Source organism: Apis dorsata, unplaced genomic scaffold (genome assembly GCF_000469605.1).
Source record: "Apis dorsata unplaced genomic scaffold, Apis dorsata 1.3 scaffold_295, whole genome shotgun sequence".
Lineage (NCBI taxonomy): Eukaryota > Metazoa > Arthropoda > Insecta > Hymenoptera > Apidae > Apis > Apis dorsata.
In genome coordinates, this window is record NW_006263570.1 from 1,677,812 (window position 1) to 1,694,242 (window position 16,431).

The 16,431-nt window shown below is 25.7% G+C and overlaps 1 protein-coding gene across 13 annotated transcripts in view; it reads right to left on the bottom strand.

Annotated features, from left to right (window-relative positions):
- Positions 1-16,431, bottom strand: part of LOC102674491 (neurexin-1) — a 425,676-nt gene that overhangs the window by 116,894 nt on the left and 292,351 nt on the right. For all 13 annotated transcript variants that reach the window (XM_031511258.1, XM_031511256.1, XM_031511254.1 and 10 more), the window contains 2 exons: positions 13,059-13,166; positions 8,177-8,369 (listed from right to left, as the gene is read on the bottom strand). In XM_031511258.1, the coding sequence (XP_031367118.1) occupies positions 8,177-8,369; positions 13,059-13,166 (301 nt within the window). The remainder of the gene's footprint in view (positions 1-8,176; positions 8,370-13,058; positions 13,167-16,431) is intronic.

The window sequence follows — 16,431 nt, forward strand, 5'->3', positions numbered from 1 at the left end:
TCAAAAACGAAAGTTTCCCGCTTACGAGCGGAACGAGCGCTGGAGAACCGGAGGGAAAAAGTTCACCGACTCTACGAATTAGCACTAGGACACGGCGCGACGTGCTTTGTGAAAATAATAGTCGTCTCTCTTGCATAACCTCGAGCTTAATCGTTCTGTAATCTTAAAATTAAACTCTGCGACTGGTGGTCCTTCTTCTTTTTTTTTTTTTTTTTTTTTTAAAAAGCGTTCATTGTCCGTGTTTAAGAATCGGAATATCTTTGATTCATTTATAAATGATGATGTAATGAATTGGACAAGAATAATTGCAAATTAATTTATGAAATATAGTCCATTTCTTTTAAATTGTAATTAAGAGAACAAGTAATTAAACAGAAGATAATGAAAATAGAAGTAGTTATTGATTTTTAATTTTTTTAAATTCTTTAAGGATTAAAATAGAAATACTATTAATTATCTTTTTGCCGAATAATTTATAATATTGATTTTCTTAACGTTATAATCATGAAAGGGAATATATTATAAATTTGTACAATATTTTCTGCAACAAATTTTTAACTAAAAAATTTGCATCTTTACATTTCTCAATTTGATATCTTATATCAAAATATGATTATTTATTAAATTAATTATCAGGATTTTTTAAAATTATATGGATTTTTGGAATTTGGAAAGCATATTTCTGAGATTTCTGTAAGATTAATACTTACATTTGAGATTAAAAAATTTATGCGCGTTAAATGTGGAATGCTACGGAAATAATAAATAGAACACTATAAAGCTGGTTGAAGGACATTCTAATTATCTTATTTTTAATTCATGAATATTTTATAATGAAATTTATAATTCTATTATCGCTATAGCGTTAATAGACCAATGTATATGAAACATGCAAACGTTGCAATGTTATCTTTGTCCTTGAATTTCTGCGAATAAAAATTAATTTTTTCCATGTTCTAAGATTAAATTTTTTTTTATCAATCATTAACATTTTACTAACTATAATTTAATTTTATGCAAATTTTATATAACATGTAATAATTTAATTGTTATAATGAACAATACAATTATAAAAAAAGAAGAAAAAAAAACAAAGAGAATAAAACCTTGTAAGAAAATTTCATTAATCTTATTTCATTAATCTATAAATTATCAATTTTGATAAAATAATTACATGTACATAATATTTGTGTTATCTATCATTTACATCATCATTAATTCCCAAACTTGAAATTCTTTATAAATATTTTCTTTACATAAAAATTCTTTACTTAATGATTAAAATAGAATTAAAATAAATAATATATTTTATTACATTATATAATTTCAAAAGAATAAAAAATAAAAAGAATAAAAAGGGATATTATAGAAGTTATTTTTGAATATGAGAGGACAACAAGAAAAAAAATACCGAAAGATATTCGGGGACGAGTTGGAAAGGAAATTGTAATCGACAACGGAAAATAAGTGGCTCGTCCCTTGAAAATTCTTATCACAAGCATGGTAAAAACTCGGTGGCGAGTTGATCTTGCAAAATATTCAAGATTATAATTATAATTTGACAGATAAAGTTTGTTCCTCACTATTTTATTGTATGCAGTATCATGGCTTCTAATTGCTGGTTACGTTAATTGGATGCCTGTTCTTATTATTATACATATTACTATTGCAAAATAAAAGAATGGAGATTTTTCATTCCGATACTCATTGGGATTTGGGAAAAATATTCTAGAAATTTGTAATTTTATATAATATTGTTGCGTTTGAACAATTTTATTTATAATGTTTAATATTTATATCATATTATATTAATATTTTAGATATATTTTAAACGATCCCTGCATATCTTCATTCATCTTTGAGCTGTGTACAACTTTTTCGGTAGTATTCTATAATTTACATATCTATTAACTATTCTGCCGTACAACGCTTATAAAATTTTAATGTTCAATATTTGAAGGAGGTTACGAAAGAGGATTATTTGCTCGAAACTTGTGATCTTTTTATTGCTACGTGATTCGTGCAAACGTGGTTACATCATATTTGTAACCACGTTAAGCGGGCCCTGGAAAATGGGCATTTGCTTGGAAATTCGCTGATCAAGCCGGAAGCATTTCAGACGAAACTCGGATGCAATGCTCTGCACGTGACGCTTATTTACATAGATCTGCAATATTATAATGCGCGCCAGGCTACGATAATTGAATGTGCGAGAAAGTTTGATATTTCGAACATGTCTCTCCGCATTTTTTTCCTATAAATGCTACGTGCTACACCCTTCTTTCCTCTTTCGCCCTATCGTTTGATCGTGCAAAATTTTTGAGGAAAAGGAAAAAAAATTTTCCTCCTCCATCCTTTCGTGTCTCTATTTTTTAAAAAAAAGGATTCTGTTCCTCTTTTTATCAGAAGATTATAAAAGTACAAAGGTTTCGATCAAGATAAATAAGATCTGGAAAATTTGATAAATTTTTAATTTTATCTGCTCCTGTAATTATAATGATGTTATAATTTAATATATATTACTTTTATGAAAATGCTATAAAGTTATAAAATTTTAATTCAAACAATTTTTTTTAAATGTGATAAAATAATATGTAGGAATAATTATTAAAATTATTTCTTAAAAAATTAATGGAATTTTTTTCTATATATTATATAATAATAATATAATTTCAATATATTGTATTGCAATAATATTAAAATGAAAAATTGCATATTCGAAGTATCATTATTTCAAATATCATTCTCCTATATTTCATAAAATATTCAATAAAATATTTAAAATAACATTCATAAGAAAATAGTATCTTTTTACATAATTACTGTTATTTCAAATACAGAAGAAATAGATTTTATTTATAAAATCTTGCATCATTCGAGAAAGTAATATTCTCTCTTACTTATCTATTTTAAAAATCCCAAATCTTCACTATAATATTTTTTCAAGATAAGAAAATCAAACAGACCAATTACGTCAAACCAAAATCGTCAGACCAAAATCGACAATTTCCGAAAATAGGAAGTTGCACGTTAACACATCGATAGAAATATATTTCTATTTTTATATCAATATGAAGATATATTTTCGCTTATCATCTCTGCAGTGATTCTTCGAATGCCAATAGTTCTTTTTTTTTTTTTTTTTTCCTCCCAAGAAGATTATTCTATTGGTTTAACCGTAATCGCGCTTAAAGCCTCGATGATTCATGTTTGACAGATTACGCTCTTCCTACCGTGAATAATCGCCACCAACGATTTAATTCAGTTGTCGTCTTTGAGGTTTTAGGTAACGTTGGCAGGATGTTTCATTAAAAGAACGAGATAAAACATTTTCAAGTGTTCCATTCATCTGAGAGAAATTATTTCACAGTTAAGTAAAGGCTTCTTTTTTTTTTTTCATTTTCATTTCTTTTTGTAATCTTCAAAGAGATTTTATTGAGATTATTAATTGTGTTATTTTGTCGTCTCAATTTAAAATGTTTCTCTCTGGTAATTTAGAATCATTTTTCTTTCGTCAAAAAATATTGAAGATATATCCTAAATATCTGATATTATTTCGTCAATTATTGATTTATTTTTGAATTGCTTTTAAATCTTTTTAATAAATTATTTTTAATTTTAAAAAGTATAAAGTTTCAATCTTTCATAAATATATCTTGATTTGAACATAAATTGAATTTCTTAAACGAAACTTAAATAAATTTCTAAAATATTTATCAATTACTCAATAATAATAAAATTTAACATAAGAAATTAAATATTAGAATGATGGAAAATTTCACTTATCAGATATTATTTGTAAATTAACAATTTCATTTTAGAATTTCTAAGGAATTATTTTAAGAAATTCAGATAAATCAGACAAAAATATTTTTATCCATCTTTGAAATATAAGTTATAAATGTCTCTGTAATATTATATTACAGTTAGCTTTTATCAAATACTTGATACAAATGTTGCATTATTTTTGGAACATTCGAATAATTCCGTAAATTGAACAGATAAAACTTTTTCAACTTCATTCAAGTTTCAAATATTAATAGAAGCTTATTCCAAATAAAATTTTAAATTTTATTTTATTAAGTTATAATTGAAATTTGCATTAAGTGAAACGAGATAAGCTGAGAGCGTCTATCTTCGTTACCATCGAATTTTGTACTCTTCATTTCAAGGCGAAATTAAATTGCTTGTAAGTTAATAAATAAGCCTTAAGCGATATTTTTGTATATTAATTTTTATACTAGAATCGAAAGTATTCCACGAATATAATAATAATAATAATAATAATATTCTATACTCAACAAATTTTTAAATTCAATTATTTCAAAAACTAATTTTTAAATGATAAAAATTTCTATAATTCTATAATTCTTTTGCTTATTTTTAGAACTATTTTTTATCGATGATTTATTTGTATCAAATTCTCTCAATATTCAAAATCAAGCATCAATATAATATTAAAGCTAGAAAGGTAGAGAAAGAAAGTTTTTAACGTACATATTAATTAGAATCATACATTAAGTCTAATTACGAATGCTTGAATCGTTCGTATTGGTCTCTTTCACGTGTTACGAGGGCAATTGGCCTGCAGAAAGCGTTCACACTCGAAAAATTTCGCACAAACTCGTCCCAGTGAAGCGGCGAAGCACAGTTTTGAGGCTAAAATTGCTAAAAGCTCGGATTTCAAAGGCAAGTTTCATGGACAAATTAACTGGCTGTGTAATTCAGGTGACCACCAAGGGTTTCGTGGAAACTTGTGGAATAGTGAATAAGTACACGATTCGACTGTAGTTGTGAATTTCTTTCGTTTAATCCTGACACCATTAACGTTTTCGGCTATTCATTTGAATTCGTGTCCAAGATTAATAAAGGATTGACTTTCATGGTTTCGTTGCATAAAATAGTGATTTATATATTTATATTTACTTATATTATAATATTAATTTATATTATTTTAATTTTAGTATTGAATATAGAATTATAGAATATATTCTATAATAGTTTTTTAAAAAAATTATTAATCGATTTATATAGAATTTATTGTAATATTGTAATTAAATTTCAAATAGATAATCAATGTTGAAAATATTTCCTATATTAATTAAATTAAATTAAAAACATAATATTCATACTAATTATTTTTCTTAAGAGATATATTATAAGAATTTATTTCCCTAAAGAAGAAAAAAAAATGTTTAATTAGCATAAAATAACAAATGAAATATACTAGAGTCAATTATCATTAAAATATTTAAATATTCAATATATAACCAAAATACTTATTTAACATATAAATATATCACGGATTAATTAGAACACTAAAAATATAAAAATTAAAAAAACAAATATATGATATATGAAATATAATTCTCCATGAAGAACTATTATACTTTCATACTTATTAATTATTTGATCGAAATGGATATATCGCAACTTCAATTTTTATCGTCATCCATCAATTTTCATCGCTTCTTAAAATTCCCTTAACTCAAACACGCCATCTATGAAAGTCATAAGCGCCTAAGAAGAAGCCTAATTCAACGATTTGTCGCCCCATATAACGTCGTTCTATGAGGCGATCACAGAATAGAATCCCAAACATATAAAGCCCACCATAAGAGTATTTTTCGAGCAATCGTAAATCCGACTATCGCAAATGGCCAGGGGATAAAAGACGTCCCCGGAAATCGTTCGCGGCTAGAATTTAACGCCACGCCGCCTTCCATGTACACACAACGTGAAAAATCGAAGGAAACAGAATTCGTGGGGAGAATGCCGCAAGAGTTGGAAGTAACCAAGACGGAAGTACACGGGGGAGAGGCAGGAAGGACGTGATTTCTGCGGTGAGACCGGGTTCCGTTATTTGAACTGGGCGACAGAGAAGCCGATGAAGGATCCACAACCGGGGAACTCCTTCACTTTCTGTTTATTTATCGGTTTAATAAAGCCTCACCGTACACCCTAAACTGTATCAACTCTCTTTTCTACGCTTGTTTGACTTTTTATTCTGTCTTAGTGTAGAGTTTCAGAGTTATGAATAAATTCATTTATTAAATCTGGAAGAAGTTTTTGATTGTCTTTCAAATGATTTCGCAAGATCTTTTATAATTTTCTATGAGAATATCTATAATCTATAAGAATTATGAAAATGTGTTTGTAAAGTGAAAAGTTTTGACTTTGATATTAAAATTGATATTAGAATTTGATACTGTTAACATAGAATAGATTCATTTTGAGATTTTGAAGATTATAAAGTAATCAAAATTATTTTTTGTTCATAAATGTTTATCTGTTACCTTATTAATAAACTCAAATTAAGATTTAAGATTTATTCATGATAAATATTCCTATGTGCAAATAAATAAAATTAAAAAACTTAATACTAGCCAAGTTTTATATAAAAAAAAAATGTCAATATAAAATATAATCATACTACCTTTTTTTTTAAACCTTTCAATTATAATTAGATTGAAGATATTAATATGTATTTTAATAAAAAATAGATAAAAAAATAAAACCAAAATAAAAATTTATTTGTTCATTAAATCTTGTATAACATTTCAAAAAAGATGTTTTATTTTGCATATTTTGCATGTTGTATATTTTTTGCATATTGCATATTATTTGCATATTGTGCATGTATATTGGATGCATATTTGTTGCATGTTTCCTGCATATTCGACTATTAACTATCTACCAAATTCAGATCAATAAAATAGTCTCTATATATAAACATTACATACATATACGTATATATATGTAAATATCTTACATCATCTTTATAAAATAAAAAGTTCTAAATTTTAAATGGTGTATATATTACACATATGTTATGCAATAAAAATTCATGACATAAAATGTTATACAATTGTTCTTTATTTTGCATATTGTATTTGCATCTAAAAGCATCTTATTCTTCGCAGAATTTCTTCCTTATTACATATAAAACAATTCAAATAACCTATATCACAATCTATATTTATAAAAAATAATAACAAATACAAATTGCTATAAAAATTTCTATTTGGCATATAAAATAAATTAATCAGCAACCCAAACTGTAAATTACATCCTGTAAATTATCCTCATTGCAAACGAAGAAAGTTAGTGAACAAATTCCTAAAGAAACGGATCTAACGAACAGACTAAGCGGTAGTAAAACTGGAGGATCGTAGAAAAAGTAAGGGTGGGAGATTTATTACGTTCCACGCATGGAACGGTTAGCTGCACCTGCAGATAAGTGTCCTCGAGCATGTAACTCTGAATTATGAGTGGCTTCCTTCTCAACCCCGAGCATTTTTCCTTCCTTCGTCGTTTATGCCGTCTACCAACCGGATCCAAAATTTTTCCTTGTGTAGATTAAACGATAAACACCTTACATCCTACCAAACTCGCGAAATTAAACGAAAAAAAAAAAAAAAGAAAAAGCAATAAAAAAGAATGATTTGTAATTGAAAGAGTATGGAAAATGATATAATTTCATGAAGAAATTTTAATTAAAATATATTGATATTTTGTGGAATATTTCAATATAAAATATATGAAACATTTATATGTAGAATATCGTGTATTTTTTTTTTTTACTTATACTTTAAGAAAAATATGAATAAAAGATACGTTAAACTAAATTATTAGAGCACAATAAAATAATTGAAATAAGCTGCATTAATATATTATGCCTATTAATGAATTAAATTTATTCTCGATACGATTATTAATTCAAAGTTTGCTATCAGATTAAGATTAAACATAGATAAAGGAATAAGGGAAAATGGTGTCACGTTATAAGAAACTACGACAGCGTCACATAACACTTCTTGTTAATTTATATGTGCATGAAAATTAAATTAGAATAAATATATATAAACGTGAATGTTAATTAAATCTTTGAGTAAAAATAATCTTTTTTATCTGTAATAATTTATAGAAATAGAGAAAGAAAACTTATAGTAATAATGAAATTAAAAAATGACAAGAAATTTTATTTTAATTGAAATAATTCAGTAGATTTGATTTAATTTCGATTATTTGAATTTTAAAATGTATTTCTTTTTTCCCTTAATAATTTATTGCTTTTACTAAAAAATTAATATCATTTTAATTATTATTTATAGAAATAATTTAATTAATGAAAATATTTAGGTTTAAGTGATGAAATAAAACTTTTATTTCTTACCTGGTGTGCGAAATTCAACTATCGAATCGTCTACGGTGACACGTCCGTCTCGTTCGACACGACGAAGTGCTACATCGTGCCAGATTCCATTGTCGATTCGTTGTTTTGACGATTTTACTTTTACAGGTCCGCTTCCAAGATCGATATGTAGATATAAGTGACCTCCAAAGATTTCGAATGCGAAAAGATCTTGCTGCAAAAATAAATTTTATTTTATCTTTTTAATATTATAAGTTAAAAATTTCATAAAATTATATTCTAATCTTATCTAGATTTTCATATGTAAATTTGTAGCGTTATATATTAAGAAACAGATGATTTTTAAAATAAAAATTTATATTATAAAGATGTTATTTATATATTTATGCAAAATATAGAAGAATATGTACAATGCACATTACAAATTAAGAATATATAATTTTCTCATTTCTAAATAAGATTTTTCTATTGGTATTGATTCAATTTTGCTAAAAGACTTACATCCTTTAAAATTTTTTTAATTTTTTAAATACTCATTAAATTTAGCTTTGGAATATTGTTCATTTTTTTTTTGTTTGTAAAAATTGACTGTACATCAAAATATTTTATGAAAGAACATTATAACAAATAATTTATAATTAAATCTTCCATTCTTCCATTAAAAATCTAAAATCTAAAATTTTAAAAGCTTATATTTTTTCAAAATCTCCCTTCATCAATTTTTCTACCGTCCAATTCTCTCTCATAAAATTCTCACCTTTTTCACGAAACTTCCAACAATAATTCCAAAAAAAAAAAACTTAATCCTCAATTTCTCAATGATTTCCCAAAATGGCACAATGACGCGTCACTGGCCACTTGCTTTTATTTCACGACTAATAGCCATGTAATAATACATATATACATATATATATACATATATACATTTACAAACACCAAAACAGAGACATTCTGCTTTACAGAACGGTAACGGAGGAAGCATTTGTTCGGTGGAACCGGTGATTCTGCTAATGAGCAACCCGCACGAATTCGCGGCCTTAACGAGAACCCGGTTTTCGCAACTTTCCGATTTATTTCACGCCGTTCCACGCCACGCAACTGTGATTATTCGCGATGCTAGCGCCCCTCTCCACCTATACCTGTTTCAACGTTGAAATATAATTGTGGGAATTACGAGGCGGTATTGTTAAATCGAGATAACTGCAGGCAGCGAGCGAAACGCGGCTCGAGTGGTGAAAATGCATTTCCTACCCGTTGTCGCTTGCCCACCTCGTGCCCTAGATATCTCACCTGTCTACCTGCACTTGCTGCGTGCAAGTAACTGTGCGCAGAGTGTATTTCTGGAGTGGTGGTGAAGTTGGAAAAGATGCAGTTGAATTTATTGAATCGAGTCCATTCATCTTCCTCTTTCGAGGAATTTTATATAAATTGTACTTATGTTTGAAGAGAATACACACAGTGTACAGGCCATGTAATTTTTTCAGATTATAACTTCGTTAATACTGCTTTGTTGCAAGAAGAAAGTTTTTCGAAAGCAATTTTTGAAAGGAATTCTTACTTTTTTCTGTAGGTTTGATTCCTTTTAAAATTTTATGTTGAGAAATATTAGGATATAATGGTAAAGAAAAAATATAAAATTTATATAAAAGATAAGAATAGCATAAGGAGATTTCTTTATTTTTCATGTAATCAACTTTACAAAATTCGAATGAAGCTATATCTTCTAAATTAATCATTTTTTTCATTCTTTTATTTTAATAATTTTATGCAATGGCATAAATTTATTTCTTTATTTCTATAATATAATTTTATATTTATTAGTAATTTATTAAATATTTGATGAAAATCTCTGATTCTATTCCATTATTTAATTGTTTAAAGTAATTGATATAGAAAGCTTATTAATATGAAAATTAATTAGTTTAAAATTAACTTTTTGTAAATTATATCAAATTTAATATATTTTTTCTTTTTAATTGGAATATTTTTTTATCTGATTACAATATTTTAAAACTCATTAAATTTATTATCATTAACTAATTATTTAAAATAATTTTGTATACAATTACAATTAATGTATAGTTTATATAATGCTTAGTTACAAATGATATATTTATTTTTATTAATTAAATTTTCACCTCTAATTTTACAAATAAATCATAAAACGATATTTTGCATATTTAAATCGTATGGATTAATTATATTTTTATTCAAATTCCATATAATTGAATCGAATTTAATTTACAATACCTTAAGCAACAATCACTGAAAATATCCGTGCAATTTTTCAAACGAAAAATATTACTTTTGTTTTATTTATATTCATATTGCCATATAGATTATATTAAAGAGGAAAGCGTAACGTTTTAAAACACACGTATTTGATTTATGTATCAATAAATGCATTATTAACAATTTCAAAGCGTATGTCTCCTCTGCAAATAAAAATCCATTAATGGAAAAATTCCTTTTTCTATTCTATAATGTCACATATTTTTCAACGTGCGACAATAAAATTCGATTACATTCCTGTATCAATTCGATAACAGTTTTCCAGGGACAATTTTTGAAACAGTATCCATGATTTTATCAAACAAAAAACGCATCACGTGACCGATAATTTAATTGCCATCACCCCACTTCGTGTAATCTCTTCCTTTTTCGCTCGAATAAACATCGATTTTTAAATCAGTCGTAGCTTCCAACTTTCATTTATCAGTTATCGTTTTTCTATCTTCCATTCGTTCATCCATCTCTCTTCAATTCTTCCTTTTATTAAATAATCTTTTTTATGCTCTTTCCAAATTCTCGCTTCGTTTCTTTCTTCAATTTTCCTTTACATTTACATTTTCATTTCTGTTCGATATACAATTACATTTTTATTTGACAATGCGAAATTGATTATGATTATAAAGCTAAATTTAAAATTAATAATGTTAATATACACGATAATTTTCTCATACAAGAGAAAATTAATGAAGTTTTTAATAAATTATTAAAGTTAGGAAAGATTGTAATTTTTCATTCTTCTTATTAAGATTAAGTATTTGTGAAATAATTTTTTTCATTCAAAAACATTTATTTATAGCAATATTAATATTAATATTAGATAATATTAATATTAGATGATCCAAAAATTAATTGCAGTTTTTGATAGTATAATATTTAAAATTGTAGTTTTATTTTAACTGCATTTTTCTTACTCTAGAATTTAATTTTTTATAAGTTCTTTTAAAATAGATATTTAAATATACATTACATAAAAGTATTTGCCATTTCTGTCTTGGCATTAAAATTAAGAAAGAAAATAACATTAAGTGTTAAATATATACATTTTTACAAAATATATTTTGAGTAATGTATTTTGAACTTATATAAAAAAAGTCTTATGCATTTGTTTCTTTACAAAACAAATATACAAAGATAATAAATTATAATACAATATCTATTTTCGAATGATATATCACATGAAATTAACATTTGTAATGCATAAAATTCTAAATATAATTAAAAACCACAATTTATTTTCTTCAACTGTTCTTCAATTTTGAATTTTGATTTCAATAATCATTTTCATAATTTTATCAATCACGTGAAAATGATATTATTCAACGTTTTATCGATCGTAAAATAATATAAGATTAAAATGGAAAGATAATAGTCTTTAGTACTTTACAGAAATTTTTATAATATTTTTTCAACAATTTACGTAAAAGCAATAAAGTTATTATATCAGTATGACAACATTGAAAAAAAGCTCATGATCGTAATTCGTAAAACTTTAATCGCATTAAAAAGAAGTTAAAAGAAAAAGGAAGGAAAGAAGGGAGAGGCAAATCCCATGATGCCATGAATACAGACGGAAATAGTATTCACAGAGGGGCTATCAACAAAATCCGAGGCGAATGGATGGCGAACGTGCAACGAATATCAAGCAGTGAACCACTAATGAACAACTTCATTAACCGAGCTCTTGAAAATTCCACGGTTTATCGAGGCTTTTTCATTTTTCGAAATATTTCAATCCACAATTCACGTGATAGTTTCGATTAATCGCTGTGTAACCGGAAATATTCGCGAAACGATTCCGTTTTAAATTCATTAAAAATCGCTTTACAATTCTGTCAACTCATTCAAAAAAAAAAAAAAAAAGATTGAAGGGAAATTGGAAATAGTAATTGTCGTTATTATTCTTCTGTAATTACTATTTTATTGTATCATTAATTTCTGTCAATATCGTACAATCCCTGATCAAAAAATTACTTTTAATAAAATTCAATTACCTGAATGCTACCTGAATGCTAATTTAATAGTAATTTTTATTTACTAAGTACTACTTACTTTCTATTACTATTTTTATTAAAGATTACATAATTATTAATAATCTCTGTTTTCTTTCTTTGCCTTGATCGAATATATATCTTTTCTGTTTTATCATATTCTTTGTTTTTGGATGATTTTGCCAAATATCCAGAATTTTTTATTTTAAAACAACTAATGTGCTGATTTGTCTACAAATGTTTTAAATAAATCTCTCAAATATTCTCAATTGAATTAATATCGTAATATTTGTCTTGTCATTCAAGTATAACAAAAAATAATAAGATATTATAATATACAAATTATTAATATGTATATGTTATTTATTAATTGTATATGTTATATATATATGTATATGTTATATGTATATTATATGTATATGTTAATTATTAATATGTATATGTATAATATGTTATAAAAATTGATAAAATTTGCTTTTAAATCTTTCAACTTTACGAAAAATGTTGATAATTGTCTCTAATTTTTTGGCCTATGCAATTTTTAAGACGCACAAAAAGAATTATCGGATAGTAGAATTTTAGAAAAGGAGGAAAAATAAATATATCGAACGAAATACACATACCCTCGTATGAGCTCCGCTACGACTGTACATAATCAATCCGTTAGGTTCGTTGGTACGGATTTTGAAGGATATACTACCAGACTTGGCCGCCCTCCAAGGTGGCAGCACCTGAAACATAGGAGATATACGTCTTTTAATACTTTTCCACTTCTTGGCCGTCACTTCCAAAAGACGTAAAATAATAACAATAATAATAATAAAAAAAAGAAAGAAAAGAAAATAAGAAAAATAAAAAGAGAGTAAACGAGAAGGAAGGAAGAGAAATCCCTCGACGTCCTGAAGAAGAATGGAGAACGGACAGGGTTGGCGGTCCACCGTGTTCGGAATCCAAAATTTCCTGCTCTCCGCCCTGGACGAATCCATTCATCATGCATGACGGCTTAAATAATCACGTGTCTCGTGCTCGTGGAATTTTTACTTCAATTTCGTTGCCGGACCCGAGTCTCTCTGTGGCTGACTGATTTACGTTTCACCATCGAGAAATTCGCCGCAGTTCCGTCTCCACGCGTACCCAATCGTCAAATATTCCCATCTGACCAATTTGCTACTTGTTTGGATAAAAGAAGAGGAACTGAGCAAGGAAAGTCTTGTGACGCGACGCGAAAATGTGTCGATTATATAAACTGAATATTCGAGATATTGTTTGTTTTGAAATCAGAGTTGGGCAATAAAATTCTTAGTATTGATGATGATTGTATTATTGGATGTAAGAAATATTTGATAATAATCAGTTTCTATATCTTTAAAGGAATTTCTTTAGATCAACATTGATTTATGATACATATTGTAATTATTAATTTAATTTAATTTTGAAAATATAATAATTTAAGGGTTATCTATAAAAAAATATATAGAATTAATATATTTTATTCAAATAAATAATTTTAATAAAAGGAGAAGTAAATAATCGTGCAGAGTATTTATTAATTTGTAATCACGAATATAATTAATTTATTGTCATTAATCATAATTTAAAACTTTCTTGAAATCTGATAAAATATGTATTGGATATTCACTCTATTGGATATTTATGACCTATATTATTTTATAGTTTCATAATCTATACTAATGTATCATTGATGATACTAATGTATCATTATTGATTAATTCAAAAATTTATATAAGTCTATTTCTAAAAAGAAAAAAAAAAATGAAATAGAAATCAAAAAGAAAAGTAAAAATTTTGTTTAAAAATAATTTGCTTATATGACAATTAAAATATTTTTGATTACTTTTGTTAATAATTAAATTCTCATTCACATTTTTTCCATAATTTTTATAATTTTTAATAATTAATCATATTACATTTTACCCAACTCTGATTGATTTAGTATCGTTTATAGAAAACTTGTGTATCAAGAGCACCTTAGATTGAGCTTGAAGAAAGTCGAATAGTTGGTTAGTTTGATAGAAAGTTTGTTTGACCGTATTATGATGTGCGGTATTTGATATTTTGTTCGAGTATAATGATTTGTGCGCGACGGAGGATTTCTGGGTAAGATACATAAAGATTTGAAAGAAATATGGAACAAGAAGTTATCGTTTCAAAAGTTGGAAGATTGTCAAAAGCAGTGATTGTCAAGAGCAGACATTCGAGAGAAGTTCTTCTACACAAGTATTTAGCTTGAACTTTTTTTTTTTTGAAGTGCTATTCAATTTTATCTGTTCGAAAAAAAAATATTTTTTATAAATAATTCAAAAATATTATTAATTGTTCTTAAATAAATTGTATAAACTTTTTTTAAAATATTGGAAAATCAATTCTTTCTTATTTTTAATAATTTTAAGAAGCGTATTATTTGATAATAAATCAAATAATTTAACTTTTAGTGTCTGAATATTTATCAAGACTTAATCATCATATTCATTTATAGTTTTTTATGAAATAATCTAAGGGATATTTTTAAAAATTAAATTATTTATAAAGCTTATTTTTAAATATATAATTGTGATAATAACATTTAATCATATAATACGACTGATTTTATTATTCTTTTTAAAATTTTTTAAATTTAGATGAACAATTACTTATTACTAATATAATTTTTATTTTGTTCAAACAATTAGAACCAATTTCTTTAATTTTTCTTCATCATAGCCATTCAAATATCATAACTGCAGATATTTATGTAAATTCATGTTTCTATACAATTTAAAAAAATGGAAGATTTAGATTTCATCCTTTAAATATATTGTAACGAGAATTTAGGTAAATCTTTTGTATATTTTTCCATATTATATTCATTTTTGTAAATTTAAATATGAATAAATACATAAATATCTGCAGTCTAGTCATAATTTTTGCTTCAGTAAATTCCATAGATCCTAAAATCTCTCTGGGAAACAAATCCTTTTTGTTTTCCCCGATTGTCTTTCGAAGAACAGTAGCTTGTAATTTTGGAATCAGAGCGGTTTCAGGGAGAGAGACTCGACGTGAACTGCACCAAGTGTAATTGCACTTCAATGACAGTGAGGCCAATTTTCGCGATGAAGAGTCAACTCGAAAACTTACGGTTACGAGATTCATTATTTATTCTTCTTACTTTTGTTTGCCCTAAATTTTCCATCCCTTTCTCGCAATTGAGAATAAATTTCATTCCTCGGAACTTTCCTTATGAAATGTTCCTTTTTGTTAGATATGATCTCACAATTTGTATAATCACAAGTTGATCGCAGTTTAATGTTTTATATTAAATCTTGAAATTGAATATTTGAAAGATTCTGAAAAATATTAATTAATGAATAATTTTGTTAAGAATAATATTATTTAGAATAATAGAAGATTTTTAAATATAACCTATCATGTTAGAGTAATTTAATAAAATCAATGAAAAAAATAATTTATCATGTACATATATTTTTTTATTTAATAGAATATAATTTAAATAATTTTCTTTCTTTCAACATTTTTATTATTTTTTCAATAATATAAAAACATGACACAAGAACTAAATTAAATCCAATACAATAATCAAATATAAAAGGATAAAGAATAACTTTATTTTTTTTTATCCTATTAAATAATAATTATTAACATAAGATTATTTCCTTTTAAATAATTATAAATTAAATAATTATAAAAATACGAACTATATAAATTTCTTTTATTTTTTATTTTTTTATTTTTTGTTTTTTTTTCTACAGAAAGTCAATTTCCTATACGAGACAATCTATTATAAAGAAACGCAAAGATTTGTCTAAGAAAATTACTTAGACTGGTTCTATCAAAACGTTAACGAAACGAACCTCCTATGAGAATATCGGTATAAGTTACTTCTTTATCTTGCTCAGTCAATTTTCTGAACTTCTTTAACCAAGAATTTCCTCTAAAGTTTCTTTGAAGCCAAGAAATCCTTAATTGACTTAATTCAGT